Source organism: Strongylocentrotus purpuratus, unplaced genomic scaffold, assembly GCF_000002235.5.
Source record: "Strongylocentrotus purpuratus isolate Spur 01 unplaced genomic scaffold, Spur_5.0 spur5_scaffold_19, whole genome shotgun sequence".
In the NCBI taxonomy this organism is placed as follows: Eukaryota; Metazoa; Echinodermata; class Echinoidea; order Camarodonta; family Strongylocentrotidae; genus Strongylocentrotus; species Strongylocentrotus purpuratus.
The window spans coordinates 31,076,999-31,095,758 of record NW_022145604.1 but is presented as its reverse complement, the minus strand read 5'-3'; the positions used below and the strand labels follow the sequence as shown (position 1 = coordinate 31,095,758).

Below are 18,760 nucleotides of genomic sequence, written 5' to 3'. Positions count from 1 at the left end.
AGTGCAAGGTATTTTTTTTTTGTACAAAAAATGCCCTTAACTTATCTTTGTTGGAAATCGTATGCTTGAATATACAAATGCCATTGCAACAGCATTCATTTCATAATCGAAATAGACATTGGAACATATAGATCATACTTATACAGAGATCCATGTATATGACAATAACATTGCAAATGAAAATGGATTTGCCAAAATAGGGCATAACATATAGACATAAAGAAAGAGAAATAGAAAGAGTTGTAGTCCCCATTGCGGCTCAATCAAAGGATTCAGTTTAATTACCTCTAATCACATTCAAATATCTTTGTTAAGAACATTGTTTTCTCATAGGGATGTTCTTTGTTTTGTACCATATCATAAAATGCCATCACAGCATTTTCCAGTGAAAATGACTTCATTCTTGCTTAAATGTTGACAACATTTTCGGCACACTTACTCTCTAGAGCGTAAGGGATAAGATGAGATAAAGCATAAGGGAAATACAAAGGATAATTTTAATCAGATTTAAATGATATGTTAGGTACACAGACATAGGGAGCTCCTTCATACACCTATCTCTGATATATTGTACAAACTGGGCACAGTGCAACATTCACAACATACAATAAAATTGACTTCTCTAAGCAATATCTTCTCAGTCAGGCACACAGTGCCATTTGTTATCATCTGAACACTGATTGTAGTTAGGATCAGGCAAAACATAAAATGACTTCACTAAAGTTCAGGAAATACAAATACTCAAAAGATAAACATCAAATTTCAAGTGAATTACAACAACAACAACAAAAGTACCACAACAAAAAAGTTTAACCATCACAATACTGCATCAGAGTTCAGGCAAGCAGTTCTCTATATTATTGAACCTTTTATCCTTCTGGTCATTCCTGATAAGTCTGTGACCCCTAACATACAAATATTGGTCAGTGTCAAAACCACACCCCTCCCCTCCTCCCCCCCCCCCCCCCCCATTTCATCTCATAATATTGATAATATTCTGGACTTATATTTCTCTTCATACATCGACGGTGCCTCTAAGTGCTTTACAGATCTATTACAGATGTATACTTGTATGTAGTACATACATTCAATCAAATGTCTTTACCCCCACTTATAAACATTTCATACTCCCCTAAGATCTTAAATGACCACCATGAGGACCACAATCCTAAGAACAACAAATAATGCTTAACGCTGTGCTGGTTTGAAATAGGACATCATTATACGATCAAATTCACTAAACCACAACAAAGATACACACAGCATTTTAATACATCTGTCTAATCTTGCCACTTTTTAACGTCCATGTTCAACTGAACAGCAGGAATGTATGATGAATTAACCGATCGTCAAAAAACTTTCAATTTGAGAGTCAGAAGGAATTTAGATATGTGAGTTTTAAACCTTCTGGCTCACTTCATTAAGTTTGATGGGAAATGTTTGATGGTGTTCGGGTTCACTGGATAACTTTGGTAGGATCCACAAAATATGACTCTTTAAATTCAGCATTTTAAAGGGATCTGCCTTCAACAAAAGTCACATCATCATCATCAGCGTTAAGAGTCCATTTGTCCCACTTTGTGGGGTTGGACATGTCATTTCCTTAATGGCTGCTTTCCAAGTAGCTATTAACTAAAGCCTGATGTTTTAGCATCTTCTTCTATGGTTTCCCTCCAAGTTTTTCTGGGTCTCCCGCGAGTTCTTCTTCCGGTGACCGGAGAGTTTAGAGCCCTCTGGAGCCAGTGTGTTGCGTCTCCTCTTACATTAAAAACTAAAGCACAATAGGGTTTCCTGCATCTTTATAGTTAAATAGTAATATTCTCCTTTTCAAAATATTGAATATCTCAAGTATACCATCATAATATGACATTGCGACATCTCTTTTACTCACAAATATTTAATTATAGGGTGTATCAATAGTTTGGGCAGGAAAGTTCAAATATTGACACACCTTACGATAATTATCATACATATGTATAATCTTTTATACATAAACCATGCTGTCCCTTAATTTCAACTCCAATGTTTTCACATTTTGAGTAATATTACTGACTGCATTTGTTTTCACTAGGATATTCTTAGTTCTTAATCTCATAAACTCTCTTACTGCTCTGCTTCTTGAGAATGACATTAATTGATTTACGAGTTGCACAATAAAAATACTGCCCCCTCTAGTTGACAACAGAGTTGAGATCCGCAAAGTATTGATGCATGAGTCCCTCTTCCGCTGACATCCTCAGGGCTGGATTACACATCATCAGACGCTGAGAAAAGCAAATAAAAAACAAGAGACAAAATTCAATGCAATGTAGACATAGGATAGTATGGATGTGTGCTTTCTGGTCCCTGTTTCATAAAACTTGATATCAATAACAAGTTACAAGCTACTGTTATAAGCTACTGAAATCATGGCATCTGATTGGCTGAGAGCAAACTTGATATCAATAACAAGTTACAAGCTACTGTTATAAGCTACTGAAATCAAGGCATCTGATTGGCTGAGAGCAAACTTGATATCAATAACAAGTTACAAGCTACTGTTATAAGCTACTGAAATCATGGCATCTGATTGGCTGAGAGCAAACTTGATATCAATAACAAGTTACAAGCTACTGTTATAAGCTACTGAAATCATGGCATCTGATTGGCTGAGAGCAAACTTGATATCAATAACAAGTTACAAGCTACTGTTATAAGCTACTGAAATCATGGCATCTGATTGGCTGAGAGCAAACTTGATATCAATAACAAGTTACAAGCTACTGTTATAAGCTACTGAAATCATGGCATCTGATTGGCTGAGAGCAAACTTGATATCAATAACAAGTTACAAGCTACTGTTATAAGCTACTGAAATCATGGCATCTGATTGGCTGAGAGCAAACTTGATATCAATAACAAGTTACAAGCTACTGTTATAAGCTACTGAAATCATGGCATCTGATTGGCTGAGAGCAAACTTGATATCAATAACAAGTTACAAGCTACTTTTATAAGCTACTGAAATCATGGCATCTGATTGACTGAGAGCAAATTTGTCATAGAAATTTAGCATTTTTTATTGATAAAAAGTTTTATGAAACGGGCCCCAGAACTGAAGAAATCTTTTACGGCAGGGTATTTTACCAACATTGATATTACAACTGTAATGTATTTTCAATTGCACCATCTTTCCGTGAAGGGCTACATAGAATGATTTCCAGGGTCTTCTACCTAAGTTTCAGTAAGTGATGCATTATGGGACATGGCTGTTAACATATCAGTTCATTGTGAGAAGCAGATAGCAGCATAATCTGAAGTAGTGTCAAAGAATACCCTGCATTGGAGTTCAAACAACTTTCTCTTGCGCTCATACAAGTAAAATGCTGGAAAGAACAAAAATCTGGACTCAGAAAACTGATTCATCTTCAGGGTCATGTGTGTGTGTGTGTGTGTGGAGGGGGGGGGGGTAAGGCATGGAGTGGAAGCTTAGAATATATGCACCATCTCAAAAAATCATTCAGGATGTATTGTTTTATCAAAATTACAATTACTTTACAATTGCTGACTAGAAAAAGATCGTACTGTATTGAGTCTATGGGAATAAGAGAATATCTAAATAATCTAATGCAGTCAATTGGTTAAGGGTGATATGTCATCATCATCCTTTCGCCAAATAAAATATAATGAAACGGTGAAGCATTATGTTTACTGGTAGTACAACATTTAAAGCCTATATGCATACTTTGGAATGGAGGAATTAGACCTCCCTGCATGGTCACTGACAGGTGGTTATCTCATCAAGTCAGCTCTCAATTAACATAAGAAAAAGGGGACCATGGGGGGTCAACGGGTACCACTTAAGTTTTGTTGGATATATAGAGGGCGCAAGTAGCTACAAGTAGTGCAGTCCCGCTTATGCTTAGAGACTTCTGATAAAGTAGGTGTTAGGCGCTATATAAGCAAGGATAATTATTATTAGTAAATCATTTAACAGTCTGTGGTGGATAGGTGGCAGTGTATTTTAATATTATTGTGCAAAAAAACAAAAACGCATCATATCTGACCTGCAAGAGATCCCTTCCTGTTGCTGATAGACTGGGCACGACAGAGGCCAGGGGTGTGGTCACAGGATAGATAGGGTATGGCTGTGAGAGAGAACAGATTATAAATGGATTATAGTCAATAACTGAATGAGCCTTGATAAATAGAAAAAAAAACATTTTTCCTATCATTCAATGAAATGCATTCATTCATTCAACTAAATACAATCAACAAATGAAAAATCACACAAAAAGATCCCCAAAGTTTATCCTAAAGTACAATATTGCTGTTGAATTGCATTTAATGGCTGGCTGGTACAATTGAAGGCAAGTTTCAACAAGAGGCAATTATAGATCAGTTGCGCTCAAAGTCTATTTGTTCATTAATTATTTCTCTCTGTGTTTGCTCACAGGAGGATGCTCTGATATACTACGAGACTTACATATGAGAAATAAGTGAAACAATTATGATATCTACATTTATGTTTTTTGCATAGCTGTATGTTGAATTGTCCTCATCTAAAAGGAGGGTTAGAGGGTAGACTAGGTCATAAATTGCTTACCTTGAAATCAGGGAGTTTTGATATTCCTGGCCATGTATCCTCTGTGGGTGTACCAAGGAGCTTGAAGATCCTCTTGAGCTGATCCTCGACGTCATTACCAGGGAACAGAGGGCGCCCCGCATTAGCCATCTCTGAATAAAGAACAAAGATACAGGAAGTAATGGTGATAACTTGGCATGAATGGAGCAGGAACAGGGTAATGTGTTTCATAAAGACTAAGATAGACTTTAAGCGAAAATTAACTATGGCAGGCTGTTCATGCCACTGTTTGCTCTCACCATTTACTGGCATTGGTCTCTCAAGGGATGTTCAAAATAATCGTGGTCACAAATCTACATTTTTATTTAATTCATTATTGAAGGAAAAGAATATTATCTAAAGATCATAATGGTGAGAGCAAACAGTGGCATTAATGGCCTGCCATAGTTAAGTATGACTTAAAGTCGATCTTAGTCTTTGTGAAACACTCCCCTGGTGCTGTTTCCTTATTATTTTTTAATTCATTTATTATTTTTTCATTTTATTATTCCGGTAGGGTCAGTTTAGTTTTTAAATCTAGTTGCTTTTGTTTCATGCAATGTTACCTTTCTCCGATATAAGTGTACACTTTTATACCATTACCTTGTGCATTCCACAAATTTCTCATTTTACATAAATGTTAAAAATTGATTAGTTACCTTTTGTTTTTGATAGATTACATTACATCATCTGAGCAGCAGCGAATCAATCTGATTGGTCTATTCGGTCTCTCATTTAGTACAGGGACTGCTGGTGTTACCAGCTGTCAACAATTAGCTGTTGTTTGCTATTGTTTGCAATTACACAACATATATAAGAAAAAATGGAATCAAGCAAGATTTGCAAAAGGTTTAACTTGTAGAAAACGCAAGCTTGTCATTGTCATGCGAGTCTGCAGGCTTAATGCTATACAAATTTGATGACCCTTCGGGCCAATACTTCGGCTTCACTGATCTCACTTCCATAAACTCTAAATGAGTTTTGTTATTTTACATCCATAAGAGCATCGAGTGTATTGATATATGTAAGTCATTTTTCTATCACACAATAGTTAATTTTAGAAACTGCCAGCAATTGTAGGAAAATCTATCACACCATAATTGCACTGTTCTGAAACTGAATTAACAAAAGGTAGTGTATGTATTTTTTTTTTCGTAACTGAAATGGTTGTCCTAGGAATGGCCCGCAATGATAAGAATAATGAGCCAACTATCGTTTACCTGCAAAGATGCATCCAGCAGACCACATATCAATGGAGGTGGTGTAGACCTTAGCACCGAACAGGACATCAGGTGGGCGGTACCACAGGGTCACGACCTCCGCGGAGTAGCAACGCACTGGAATGCCAAAGGCACGGGCAAGACCAAAATCAGCTAGCTTAAGCTCTCCATTCTGTGTGGCATGAAGTTGAGATAAATGTAGTGAGATGTTAATAGAGTCTATACTGGAAAAGTGAAGCATCAAAGGAAAATAATTGAATTTACAACCAATTTTGTCTCATGGTAATAATAATTTTGAGACAAAACATAACTCTGAATTATTTCTTATGTAGTAGGTCTGTTTTTACCAGTACAACAAACTTCTACAAAAACCTGCTTGAAATTCATTCACTGAAAGACACAAATCAGATTATGCACATGGAATACAATATGTCAAACATCTGGTCAGGAAGACTGTACTAGCTCCATTTCCATATCTTTCCTTGCTCATTACAGTCATTACATACTCTTATCAACTGGCACTGGGTATAAATACAGTCAAACCTGCTTTAGTGACCACCTCTCTACAAAGACCACATATTGTGTTACCCTTGAAAATGGTTTCTCATTGAAACACATACTAAAGGAACCTGTCTACAAAGACTACCTGTCTTCAAGAACCACTTTTTGAGTTTCCCTTGGGTGGTCACTATAGACAGGTTTGACTCTAATATACTACTAAGTCAAGCATACTCCCACTGACTTGGCAAGTTTGTTTGTGGTTATATTTTTGTCTACTTATTTATTTTCCACAATCTTTGGAAGTTCATGCCTTGCTAGACAAGTGTCTTTCTCTAATAGACCTAAGTAAATCATAAGCAGTCTCTGACATAAGGGCCCGCATTATAAAGATTTACGATTAAGCGTAAGATTAATAAATCAAGCGTAACTTTGACAAATCAAGCATATCTCTTCAAATTAAGAGTACATTACGCTTGATTTCCAAGGACGTTTATAATAGGGAAATTGGCCAAATGTCACAATTGATTGTAATGAATCAATCTTAAAGGGATAGTTGAGTTCCGTTTCAGACCGCAAATGCCTTCAAAGTGGATGCTTATTGCTCTTATTCTTATCTATGACATTTCTAGTGCCCTGTTGGGACCTTAAATTGCTATGAAGGTAATATTAGACCCCAAAATGTGTACAATTTAGCCAATACGATCATACTAATTCAGCTCCACTTTCAAAAAAATATGGTGACCATTAATTAATTAATTAATTAATAATAACAAAACATGGGCCGGCTGGTTGTGTGTAATATAACCAACACGACAAAGCCAATGAAAAATCCAACAACAGCATTGGCTGAAACACAACGTATAAGGCGCTATTTCGTTTTTTCATTGGCTTTTTCAAATTATCGAATATTTGTGGTGGTACACAAATATTAGAAATCGTTTATTGATATTTCAGCCGTCTCTGAACCGATTTTGATTTTGATCGCTGACTTACCTTGTTAATGAGGAGATTCTGTGGTTTGAGATCACGGTGAAGAACATGATGACTGTGACAGAAAGCCAAGCCTCTCAACAGCTGGTACATGAATGACTGTTTAGAAGAAAGACATAAAGGGGTAGATTAGCATGGAAACTTCATAGGCTATACACTGTCTCACAACAAAGTAGCGAAACATGAGCAAAGGAATAAATGAATGTGATCCAATCAATCATCATTATTGTCATTGTTATCCTGATCATCATCATCATCTCCTACATGTCATCATCATTGTCACAAAATATTGCAATACTATCAACGCATTAATCATGACTTTTATTGACACCGTAAACTACAATGTTTCCTATATCTATCACCACTATCATATGATATAGCAGCATTTTCAACATTTTCATCATCATCATCTCCACTATGACATTCACCCTACATAACAGGTATAAACATAATGTCATCTTCATCATCATCACCATCACCATCACCGCCACTTCCACCACCACTACCACCACCGCCACCACTACCACCACCATCATCATCAGCACCACCACCACCGCCAGCAGCAGCATCATCACCACTTTCATCATCATCACCATCACCATCATCAGCACCACCACCATCATCATCAGCACCACCACCATCACCAGCAGCAGCATCATCACCATCACCATCATCAGCACCACCACCATCATCATCAGCACCACCACCATCATCATCAGCACCACCACCATCACCAGCAGCAGCATCATCACCACTTTCATCATCATCACCATCACCATCATCATCACCACCACCATCACCACCACCATCACTACCACCATCATTCCATCTTCATCATCTCAACATCAATACCTTCACAGTATCAGGGTCAATCTCTCCATTGCACGTATCAAAGTATTTCTTGAGGTCCTGATCACAGTACTCAAAGACGAGGGTCAGTTTTTTCTCGCTGTGAAGGACATCATACAGCTGGACAATATTCTTGTGTTTCAGCTCCTTCAGGAGACAGATCTCTCTCAGCGCAGAACTTGGTACTCCCTGAGAAAGTGAAAGAAAGACTGTGAGTATAAAACGTCGCCTGGCTGGCAGAAGGGCGTTAGCTCGAATTTTAGGTCAATAATGAAACTTTAAGCAGAAGGGCGTTAGCACTAAATCACCTCAAACTTTTATAAAACTGACTTATTTCCACAAAAAAATTGTGGCCGTGTTCTACTACAACATTTCTATTAGTCTTTTATCTTTTAAACCAATTTTCGGGACGGAAAGCAGTTTAAATATAACACAAATCTTTAAATGCGAATAATTCAAAAAGTAGTTTATGAGTCGCTCGCGCAACGTCCTTCTGCCACCCGGCCGACGAAAAGGCAATTCAGATGCTGCTTATAAGTATCGGCTTGCCTGGTGATGTACAGTGTGTCTCTAAAAAAAGTAAACCCAACTTCAACGGCAAATTTTCAGAAAACTATAAAATATTTACACATTATTTTTTATGGTTAGATAGTCCAATAAGTCCTCTGTCCAATGATACCACGTAGGTTATGTAACTCTCATGCATGACTGAGCATGATTCAACTTAGTGAATGGGTGTGAAATCATCACTGTGGCAAGTTAGAATTGCACTGGAAGTTCATCAATCAAATGACATAGGAAATGTCTGATTTCTTACAAGCATAGCTTAGGGATGTGTACCCTCGACATGACCGCCATTCCTTTCCATGCAAAGCTCGCAACGCCTCCTCATGTCCCTGACAGCACGCCTGATCATTCCCTGATCTTGTCGTAATCGGTTCACTTCACCTGTTATCTGTTGCCTCAGCTCCTGAATTGTGGCCGGTGGGGTTTGGAACACTTTTCCTTTAAGATACCCCCAAAGAAAGAAATCGCATGGTGTCAGATCTGGTGAACGTGCAGGCCACTCAACTGGGAAATGAAGAGCAATGATGCGATTGCCAAAGAGTTCAGTCAAACGATTCCTCACAGCAATAAGTCTGTGGGCTGGGACCCCATCCTGAGCCCACCAGGCCCTGCGGAATGCTCCCCGTCGTTGTCGGGGGAAGATCTGTTCCATCTCAGGCACAATAAAATTGTTCAGCATGTCAAGGTACGCCCTGCCATTGATGTTGCCTTCAAAAAAGTAAGGTCCCACCAATGAACCATTGCCACAAAGACCAATCCAGACACTCACTTTCTCCCTGCTCATGTTCTTATTAAAAGCATATCCCGGTGGATGATGGAGTTCAGCATACTCGTGCTCATTGTGGGTGTTTACCATTCCATCCATGGAAAACGTTGCTTCATCCCCGATGGTAAAAAACTGGAGGAACTGTCGATCTCGGTTGCACCGGTTCACAAACCATTGTGAAAATTGAAGTCGTCTGGGAAAATCAGCTGGTAGAAGTTGGTGCTGAACATGAACATGATATGGATGGAGATGCAAATCCAGTCTTGCTATTCTGTTAAAAGTTGCGCGTGGTATTCCAGTATCATTTCTCCTGGTGCTTATGCGTGGGTTGGCTTGGATGGCCTCTCTTACCACTTGGATGTTTTCAGCAGACCTCCCAGTTCGTCTGTGGCCAGAGTGTCCTTTATTCCTGTTCAAACTGGTTCCGTGATCAGCATACTTTCTCACATTGTACCAGATGGCTCTTTTTGTTGGAGGCTGCCTCTCGGGGAACTGCACCCGAAAAGCATCTTGAACTTCCACGAAACTTCTTGTTTCCTGGTATCGAGTTACCAGGAATACTCTCTGCTCAATTGTCAACTGTACCATGTTTGGAAAGCATGTGAAGTGTGCCTGTGTTAGGAACAACCTTTGCTGAAGTTGTTATGTAATCATAGGCCTAACATGTGACAAAGATTTAACTTCAAATAGGCCCTGAATGCATGACAATAGCAAGAAATAACTTGCCACAGTGATGATTTGACACCAGTTCACTAAGTTGAATCATGCTCAGTCATGCATGAGCGTCAGATAACCTAAGTGATATAATTGGACAGAGGACTTATTGGACTATCTAACCATGACAAAATAATGTGTAAATATTTTATAGTTTTCTGAAAATTTGCCGTTGAAGTTGGGTTTACTTTTTTTAGAGACACACTGTAGATATACAGTAGGTTTATGGTTGCTCCATGTGAGAAAGAGGGGGAGGATTTGGGGAGTACTGAAAAGGACTGTCTGTAATCTTTCTTTCTTGAGTGTGTGTGTGTGTGTGTAGTCCTCCCCCCTCTCTAACATGGTGCAACCGTAAACCTACTGTATAAAAGGCAATTTGTTGTTAGAATCACCAACCCATCTGCATTCAGAGAGGCTTCACTACCAGTCGTACATGAAATGCAACCTCTTGTTGGGTCCCAAATGCTATAAGCACAGAGGCATGTTTGACTTGCATGGTGCACACTCACACTTTATTGTACATATCGTCGCTGTTTTCATGAAGTGACGGTAGTGAAAAAAAATTGCATTCACTTTGCGTGACGATTTTCCTCACTACCGTAACTTTGTGAAAACAAGGACGATATATGTGAAAATACTTCTATTTTCTTCACCTTGGCATCTCACTCTGATCCAGAGCATATCAGCTTCTAGGAGCTGCTAAAAGGGATTACCATATTATATCAAGGTATCAGGGCACTCTAAGAAACTGTCATAAGTAAAAAAAAATTATAAAGTTTGCGGACAATCTGTTGAAATGCATATCATTAAAATTATCAAGATTTTGGTGATCTTGTACTTGTGTTGGTTTCGTAAAATGATGCCCTGGCTCTAAACAGTCAATATTTTTTAAATGTTTTTCTTCAGAATAATGCTACCATGATCCAGGTCTATCATTCTGTATAATCTGTAGTATTCATGCTTAATTATTATTTGTTTTTGTATTTTTCTTGGTATTGCTGTAAATTATACTTACCTCATCATCATCATCTAGTCGCACCCTCTTAAGTGCTACTATCTCTTGTGTTTCACGATTCTTCGCTTTAAAAACAGTTCCATATGTTCCTGTACAAAAAGTTAGAAGACAAAAAAGACAATTCATGATTTTCAAAGGATACAAGTTCAATTACAGGGTACCCAAACTACAAAGTCCAAGTGTAATAGTTCATAGATGAAAAATGAGTACCCCTAAAAAAGCTGCATTCTCTGATGTTGTTGAATTACGTGATTTAAGATTCAAATCCTTTTTTCTCCTGAATTATTCCCTTCCTTTTGTGGGAGACCCCATGGCGTCTCAACCTCATTTTCCCTTACTTTCTCCAAATTTCCTTTGAACTTTGTTTTCACATCTTTTGTTTCAGTCTAGAGTCTAAGTACTGCAAAGAATTCTTATATAACTTCTGCGACCATCTTGTGAAATAGATCTCTGTCACCTCTCATTGAGTAGGCCTACAGACATAAACCAAGCCTGTAAAAGTCTATAGAGCTAGAAAGATTTCAACAATGGCATCACATTTTCTGTAATGAAAATATGTCTATTGCTCTTTTTATATTTATATTGTGCAAACCGCAAAGTCATATAGGCCTACATGGCCTGGAGGAGTGGATGATTTTATCGTTTTTCACAAGAGATATTTTTGCAACATAAAGTACAAATCTACAAAAATCTAAGACCTTTAATGTGACTTCCTACAGTATTTATACGCTTTAACGACTGAAGATATGTTTGATATCATCGAGGAATCCAGAACAAGGGGACACAGGCTCAAAATAAGGAAGCCCCACTGCAAGTCTAAGATGAGGCAGATGTCATTTTCAGTGTGGAGCATAAATAATTGGAATAACCTTCCTGAAATTGCCATAAATGCCTCATCAATCAATAAGTTCAAGTCAGAACTCGAAAATCATTGGAAGCGCCATCCGCTGAAATACCACCAATACCAAGGCGAATCCGATGCAGTAAAGAGGGGCACATAAGCTGAAGCTTCAAGCCTCAACACCAAAGTAAACCAAAGTAAGTAAGAGTCCTACCCCTACCAGACTCTTTGCGGATGATTGCTTAATCAACAAGTACTACACCATAAGATCACCCAAAGATGAGGAAATACTACAAACAGACCCTAACACCCTGGTCAACTGGGCCGATAAAAAAATCAACTTAAAACCAGCACCTTAAAGGGGCACGTTCCCGCCAGTGTAGTTATCGCTGCTCTAGTCATCGCCATCTTGGTTCCGAAGATCGACTTCTTATTTGCATACAGCTGTCAATCAAAGTACGCGCGTCCTGGTCTGCCTTCGCCAAGCCAGCTGATCGCTGCCGATTGTGACGTCACGAAAGTGGGCGGAAACAGCAGCCGAATCTTAGAGCCGAACTGCGATTGGTATTATTACTTCGGCACATGTATGCGATAATCGGCATTGTGCGGGCATTCGGAACATGCCATCTGCGTAAGAGCCGTATTCTGTTGGTGTCAATAGGCAGCTAGCACCGTCCGCCAGCGGGTACGTATTTTGAACGCCCTCTGGAATACGGGGAACATGCCCCTTTAAGTTGGTGGCCGCACATGACGACACAATTTAAACACCTTTAGCTTTAAGGCGTCATTAGGAGGAATCCTACCAAGTAACAAGCAACTTTATGAAGATCGTTTACATGCCTGGCAACTTTTGCGAGTAGGGCTACTTCATCTTGTAACTCAATTTCATTTATATAACTCAACAACCTCAATCATTTGAAATCTGGAGAAAAAAAAATCTGATGTGTCCGATTCAAATTTCGACTCATCATTGCATCATCAGACATCACTCAACTTCAGTTCAAGTTTAATATAATCTAGATCTACATCTAGGTCTATCTATCCAATATACGTATGTAAGAACAAGATTTTCAATAAGTGGATTAATCCTGGTTGTGTCGTTCGATTCATTGTAATTCAGTTGACTAGTAGATCTATATGATTCGAATTGGCTCAAAACAAAAACAACTCAAATAAATAAACACTAAAACTACACTGGAACCTATGAATGGGACTACATCACAAATACACCTATTAAAATACGAGTTATTTTCAGCTATCATAACGCTTACCTTCTCCAATTTTCTCAAGTCGCTCATATTTTTGCATTTCCGGATCTCTTGGCACCAGAAAACAGCATTCACCCACGGTCGTTTATAGAAAACCGTGGTTTTTGCTGTGGAAAATAGCCTCCGGATTACACTAGCTTTACAGATCTATGAGCATCGGTGCGCGCATAAATTTACCGTTGGAATCGGATCTCGCGCGCGCGGAAAGATCGTCGTCAGCTCAAGTGTTCTTTTTTTATTGTTTTTGTATATATATAGTCTAGTATGAAAACAACAAAACAGCAATAACAGGAATTAGAGGAGAATGAAGAAGAAGAAGAAGAAGAAGAAGAAGAAGAAGAAGAAGAAGAAGAAGAAGAAGAAGAAGAAGAAGAAGAAGAAGAAGAAGAAGAAGAAGAAGAAGAAGAAGAAGAAGAAGAAGAAGAAGAAGAAGAAGAAGAAGAAGAAGAAGAAGAAGAAGAAGAAGGAGGAGAAGAAGAAGAAGAAGAAGAAGAAGAAGAAGAAGAAGAAGGAGAAGAAGAAGAATAGGAGGAGGAGAAAAATAAACAAGCGAAGAAGATGGAGAAAATTTTGAATTATTATGCACAGGGTACTTATAATAGGGCCTAATAAACACTTAACAATGAACAAATACATAATTCTCAAAGGAGAGGCAGGAGGGAAAAAAATCACACACAACACCATTGTGTATTTTTTTTCTTCAAACAATGAAAAGCTGATATATTATCTTGTTCCAAAAGTCAGGAAATCCTTGAACAATCGCTTATTATAGGTTATCAGCAGCCTTTCTAAATGTTTGACGCTCGATGGGCAAATCGTTCTACAACAGACTGGTCCGCTCACCTTTTACAAAGGCAGTGATGGAAACAGTATACATGAATGATACTAAACTTGAGCCCAGTCTTGCTCTTTATATAGGCATGATAAAACAATAAATATATATTTTAAGCTAATTTATTGATCACAAGGAATAAGGCATGAGTGGAAACTTTGCATTAGCTCTCCCCCAAATCGTTTTGACATTAATCCCCACCTTATAAACATTAATGATATATTGCGACATATAGCCCGCCCGTGCTCCCCCGCCGTTTGGAACATGAAATGCCCACTCTTATATTGTTAGGATTTTTTTTCTTCTCGGAATAATTCTGCCTTTCCTAAAAAAAAAATTTAAAAAAACCTGGACCTGCCCCCCCCCCCACACCGCCCCTCCCCCAGCCGTTGGTAATCTGTATCACCGTAATCAACTGATGGTAATGTTTTCTTTCAGAACAAATAATGTATTTCTCCACTTCCAACAATTACGATATAGTTATTTCCGTATTATTGCAAATCCAAAAAACTTGCATGTGACTTAAGATAATTCAGGTGAAAATGAAAGTTGAAGTTGAAACAAAAATGGTAAGGAGTACACGAGCTTAAATTTCTGCACGTTTTCCTCTGGCATGTCTGGTGCACATCAAACACTTTGTCTCTCTTTGCCTTTTTAACAATATTTATTCTTTCTTTCTCCTCCTTCCTTTCACAAAGTGTACGTCAAGTTTGGTTTGACTCCCCGGGGGAGTGGGGGTCACATGCCCCCCCCCCCCCTTACACCACTGCAAGCATTATCATTTTGGGCTGATATGATATTACTTACAAGCGCAATACTAGAATTGAAAGAATACTTGAAAGGAGGATTGGGGAACATACAAGAAAAACACAATAGACTAAACTGAATAAAAGGCAAACAAAAATAGCAGGTGGCAAGAAGCACAATGCATTGAATTTGTTATGATTATGCTAAGAAGGGGGAATCCCAGACTCACTTTGACCTTACGTTACGACGCCATAATTCTTTCAGGTAACGTACACGTAATATAATACCAGAGTTGTCGTTATATTGCAATAATTGCATTAAACCTTCATGAGGGTGTGTGGGCGTGAGGACTATATTTCACTAGAGTTGGATGATTTGTTGATAATTCATCCCCTATCTCTTCTGCATATAACTTGCTTGTTTTAATACTAACAATGTCGACACAACTAATGTGATTATTATGGTTCGTTCGTCTACAGTAGACCCACACCAAGAGAGATTGTATACGCCATGTTAGAATCCGCCATGTTCACGTTCAACAGTTGTTCAATGCTCATTGGTCGCTCTGTTCCGTTGCCTCTTCAGTAATGTGACGCCATATTAGATTCTTTCTAATTGGTAAGTAGGACGCTGCTGGTGTTTTCAGAGTCATTATTTCATAACACTTTGATCATCAATCAATGCAACTTTGTATGTCATTATAATTTAAAGCATAATTATTGCTACTCACACATCATCAAGGAAACACCTAAAATTGCTTTTGAAGAATCGAAACTTGCCAAGGTTTTGCTCTCAGACAACCAAACGAATTTTCACTTCAGATATTACCGGGCGTTCATTTCTAATTTATTTATTTTTATCTGATCACGAATGTCGGTTTTTCCACCAAGGATTCTCGGAAACGAATTTCCATAAACAAATTTCGATACACGATTATTTAGTTTCGATATAGCTATAGGCGAACATGGTCGGTCACAGGGCCAGTCCACAAGTGTAATTTTGTTAAGGTGCGGGCACTTCGTCCAAAAGAATTGCATTCTCCTGTAACATGTTATTTCATTTGAATAAATGAAATAACATTCAGAACAGTGGTGTAGCCCCGCACCCTCCTACCCCTACCCACAACATAAGAAGAAGAAAATAAGAGAACATGAGAAAGAAATTGGGGATAGGAGATGAGAAGGCAACATAAAAAGGAGATAATCTGGCCCCTCCGACACTCTCCATCACCCTCTCTATCAGTCTAGATTTGAATTAAATCGAGTGAGTAAGACGGGGGGGACCCCTCGATGTCTGGGTCTTCGCTACGCCATAGATATAATTGTGTAGGATTCCAGTTTGCCTGCATTGGCTGATGCCAATTGAATTGAATTTATTAAACCATATAGATCACATTAAAATACAAAGCAAGTATATACTTTGTCGGATCATAATAACAATGATAATAATAATGATGATAATAATATTTTTTTGACATAATAGCGAATGAAACATTTAATTATTGTGATTTATTTTGCGCTTAGGAAGAAAAAGAAAAGAAATTGTACTTTATCGTTGGATTACTTTTGTTAAAGATCATGTTATTTCAAACAGTTTTATTGAGCGTTACAAATAATGTATACGGAATTTCTTTTATACGGTTTAAGTAATACTAATGTGAATATGACCACCATCATCACCACGTATTAATCTATCTGCACGACATTCCATATTGACTCGTTATGTAGAGTGTTTGTGTCTGCATGTAGCTTCACAAATAACAAGAAAAGAGAAATAAAAAGATGTTTGATCGCAAAGTAAATAACCTGTTATTTACTTCATTTATTGATAGAATATAAAAACATACAATCATAGTTGACGTATGCATGCCTATTGAATTGTCATCCATGCCAAATATATCTCTCGAAATTTCACATATCAAGTATCAAAGTTCATATAGCATGCATTTTTTAATTGACAAACGCGGAAATGAAAAATACATTAAGAGATTCAGAAGCCAAGATGTCCCAATGTATTCGGCCTACATACATGTATTTACTTGGGAACAGTGGCGTACGCAAGATTTTTTGAAGGGGAGGGTTTTCAAAATCGCAACGACTCAGCCAGCCGCTGAATAAGCGGGGGGGGGGGGGGGGGGGGGGGGGTAAGCGTACACTTTTTTTTTTTTACGAGTCCCAAAAAAAATCCCAACGACTCAGCCAGCCGCTGAATAAGCGGGGGGGGGGGGGGGGGGGGGGGGGGGGGGGGGGGGGGGGGGGGGGGGGGTAAGAGGACACTTTTTACTTTATTTTTTTTGGGGGGGGGGTCTCGAAATTTGAAAATTTGACATTTTGTCCAGTTGGGGGGGGTAAGGTCACCTTTTTAAGGTCACCTATTGGCAATTTTTTTTTTTTTTTTATTATTATTATTTTTTTTTTAATTTATTTTAAAAAAAAAATTAAAAAAATCGAAAGGGGAAGGTTTTCCAAAATAACATACAAAAAACATAACACATAAAAAAAACTCGAGGGGGGGGGGTTAACACCAAAACCACCCCCCCTGCTTACGCACCTGCTTGGGAAGAATCCGAATGTATTTCTTGATTAGGTTCCGTGTCTGTAACTCAGAATGAACAAAAAACATGTCAGTGCGAGTATGTTATTTTCTTATGTTGGTGATTAATAGTCGCGATCAGTAGCGGTTTTTTTTTTTTTTTTTTTTATTTCTTCGTTTGATTCATGATTCATGATAATTTGCTTTATGAAACATTGTATAAAAACAAATATGAAAATAACAGATAAAGAAACAATGTTTGTATTACTGCTTGTGTGTTTTGCTTGGCATATATTTTTTCAATGGAGGGCTCCTAAAGGAACCCTTTTTTCCTTCAAATGTTCAACTGTAATAACCTCAGCCAAAATGAAATTGATGTAGTATTAATCTTTTATTCGTTCCCTGGACTTTGTAAAACAAAATATTTCAAACGAGATGGTGATGATCAGATATATCAAACTTATATTAAATCCATTTATTTTTTACTTGATCTATCTTCTTCTTCTCAATCATATTTGTTTATTTACATTATCTTGTTCTTCTTCCTTTTCTCCCTCTTCCTCCTCCTCTTTCTCCCCCCCCCCCCCTTCTAGACGAGATGATGATCTGTGATATAAGCTTGAGATTGTTTGTTTATAATAGATGAGGGAAGAATAAGAAATGGCTAGTCTAGATTCACCAGACTCCAAGAGAAGACGACTGGACTGCAGAGTACCTGAGGACCTTGGTAAGACAGTTTTGTATCAGTCACATCTCTTAAAACATCAGCAGGGTGCACCTTAATGTGGTCCAGTTTGTTTCTGCTTATACGAGATTTCTACAGTAAAATGTAGACCTTATTCAGGAATTCAACTTTACTTTACTTCTACTGAGTAACCATGAGGCTAAACAAAAAAAATTATTGTATTGCTCTTTGCGACCGACTCCAAAATCCTTAAATCTACGGTCAGCTTTTTATTAAAGTTTTTTTTTTGTTACCGTTTTTTAGAAGAAAAAGTTCAATGAATTAAAAAATATGTATTAAAGTGACTCGGTAACATTGTTAAAGGTTGAAGACAAAAACAATTCAGAAATGTTACATATTATATTCTTTCTACTGTACTAAACCTCTAACATGCAAAGAAAAAAAAAAAAAAAAATTCTCAAACCACAAAGATGTTTATGGTTTTCTTTGAAGGTGTCACTGTACGACACCCTCTAACGTCAAATTCTTCCAATCATTTTTGAACTTTTCCAACCGTTTTTCCATGAAAATAAGACATAAGAGTTAAGACAGCCTTTTAAAATATGTCGACACTTAAATGTCTGAAATGGT

General features: G+C 37.9%; 1 protein-coding gene across 1 annotated transcript; it reads right to left on the bottom strand.

Moving 5' to 3' along the window:
• Positions 1-1,008: 1,008 nt before the first annotated feature.
• LOC581028 (cyclin-dependent-like kinase 5) lies at positions 1,009-13,509 on the bottom strand. The gene is made up of 8 exons (XM_030990878.1): positions 13,338-13,509; positions 11,226-11,314; positions 8,167-8,352; positions 7,318-7,413; positions 5,824-5,995; positions 4,586-4,716; positions 4,047-4,127; positions 1,009-2,264 (listed from the first exon to the last, which is right to left on the bottom strand). Exons 1-8 carry the CDS (start codon positions 13,372-13,374, stop codon positions 2,172-2,174), a joined length of 885 nt encoding a protein of 294 aa, XP_030846738.1. The 5' UTR covers positions 13,375-13,509; the 3' UTR covers positions 1,009-2,171.
• Positions 13,510-18,760: the final 5,251 nt, after the last annotated feature.